Below are 1,980 nucleotides of genomic sequence, written 5' to 3'. Positions count from 1 at the left end.
TGCTGCTGCCGCACCTCGCGTTTCACCCTCGTATTTGAACAGGAAATATGCAATTTCAGCGATTTTGACTATAAAAATGCGATTTGGACCATAAAAATGTTCGAAAATTACTCATACATAAAGATCAGTGGACAAAAATTAATATTCATTTTATGTTATGATTTTTTTTTTCTTGTCATGATGACAGGGGAGGCTCTGCCTCACCTGCCTCCCCTGACCGCAGGTCCCTGCTCTGGATGTATGTGGCTGTTTCTTTATAAAACTGTTCCACTCTATCCTCTTCTTCGCTTTGCTCTATTTCATCAAACATTCCTTCTGCCAACCTGATGAGTGTCCTCTTGGTCTTACTTTGAGGCTGTCCGCTGTCCAGGCCGGAACACTTCAGTCGCCTGCAGACGTCCACGAGAGGCTCTCTTTCCAACTGCCACAAGGCTGCACTGACTTGATCACGCAGAAGCTGTACTGCTTCCATCTTTTTTTTTTTTTAATGGTTCGTCTCTTGGGAAGGAAGGTGGTTGGTGATGGTGTTGATTCACTAGCGCCACCTCCTGGCTGGCTCGCCAAAATATGTTACACGGCAGGAAATGATGGGCCGGGTCACTTCTGGTGCAACATATTTATTTAGTTTTAACTGTGAACAAAAAAGCACAGTGTTTACAGTAGCTGCTCCTAATACCTGCTGTAAGCTGTTTTCTCAGCAATGGCGGACTTCTTCAGCCTGCCAGAGCGTCAACCTCTGTTACATAAGGCACTGAGCGCCCTCTGATGGCGAAACCCATACATTACAGGGAACAATAAATTCTAAGGCTAGTTTCTGGCTGTAAGTAATCTTTAGCAAACAAATAAAATTGAAGGTCTACTATTTTCATTCCTTGTTCTCTTTTATAGTGCCACACTAACATAAACTAAACTAGGATTTACAAACATCAGCTGAACAGATCAGAAATGATAAAAGCTAGGATATACTAAACTAAAATAAACTAATGGTACCAGAAGCCCAACTAACAGTTAAAACATTAAAAAAAAGATACTTTATCCATACCCTGAGGGAATTTAGTAATAAAGGGATTACAAATTGTTTCATGTGTTGCCATGTATGTTTGTTCGGATCCTCTCATCTCCACAAACACAAGCCCCCACAGTGTTGAAATGCCCCCCAGTCAACGCTATAAAAGTTTTATATAAACATCTGATGTAATAAGTTTATACTCTAAATATTGCTTGTATAGTAGTTTACCTGTTGTGTACACACATGAAAGTTTGACGCGTAGTTAAGGCGTTAAAAGCACCTAAACAACACGTAAAGTAAATGTTGTTCACGTGTTGAAGAAGTCACGTGAAAAGCCATGCTTTTTTGCCACCGCTGGCTTTCGATAATATCCCGACTATTGGGCGCGCCGCTTTACCAGCCGACGTATAAATGGTTCGGACCTACATATTGACCAATGAATGCGCAGATTGTTGTTTTAATCCCCGCCTCCCTGATATAATCTGATTAATATTGATGAGGAGGCTTTCTCGCGCCAATCAAAACGAGGCTGAGCATACCTCTTTGATCAGGAAGTGCGGTTTGTTCCGAACAGCAGAATCTCCAGAACACTGCGGGGTTCTTAGTCCAGTGTTAGTGTTCTGGGTTTGTTTTGGATGTTTAACGGAGTCCGCAGTGATTTAGAGAGAACAGCTGCTGGAGCTGATAGCGTATAGTTTTAGCTGCTTTAGCTGTGAACAGCAACAACAAGAGAAGAAGAAGAAGAAGAAGAAGGAAACATGTCGGGCGAAGCGGTTCACATAAAGCTGCACGCAGGCGGGCTGCCGCCGACCTCCTTCCCGGTAGTTCTAAAGAAAATACTGGAAATGCCTCCGCCGAACATCCTGGATGGAGATGACGGTAAGAGAGTGGTAATTCACGGACTTTTAAATTTTTTTTTAATTTAATGGTTTAACAAGTTAAAACCGGGGTGGAGTGGTGGTGGTGGTGGG

The 1,980-nt window shown here is 42.6% G+C and overlaps 1 protein-coding gene across 1 annotated transcript in view; it reads left to right on the top strand.

Moving 5' to 3' along the window:
* Positions 1–1,541: 1,541 nt before the first annotated feature.
* tefa (TEF transcription factor, PAR bZIP family member a) overlaps positions 1,542–1,980 on the top strand; it is a 5,740-nt gene continuing 5,301 nt past the window's right edge. The window contains exon 1 of the mRNA XM_017431862.3: positions 1,542–1,888. Coding sequence (XP_017287351.1) covers positions 1,768–1,888 — 121 coding nt within the window. The 5' untranslated portion in view covers positions 1,542–1,767. The remainder of the gene's footprint in view (positions 1,889–1,980) is intronic.

The sequence above is a fragment of the Kryptolebias marmoratus genome, linkage group LG2, assembly GCF_001649575.2.
Source record: "Kryptolebias marmoratus isolate JLee-2015 linkage group LG2, ASM164957v2, whole genome shotgun sequence".
Taxonomy (NCBI): Eukaryota; Metazoa; Chordata; class Actinopteri; order Cyprinodontiformes; family Rivulidae; genus Kryptolebias; species Kryptolebias marmoratus.
Note: the sequence above shows the minus strand (reverse complement) of the source record. Positions and strands in the feature narration are given on the sequence as shown.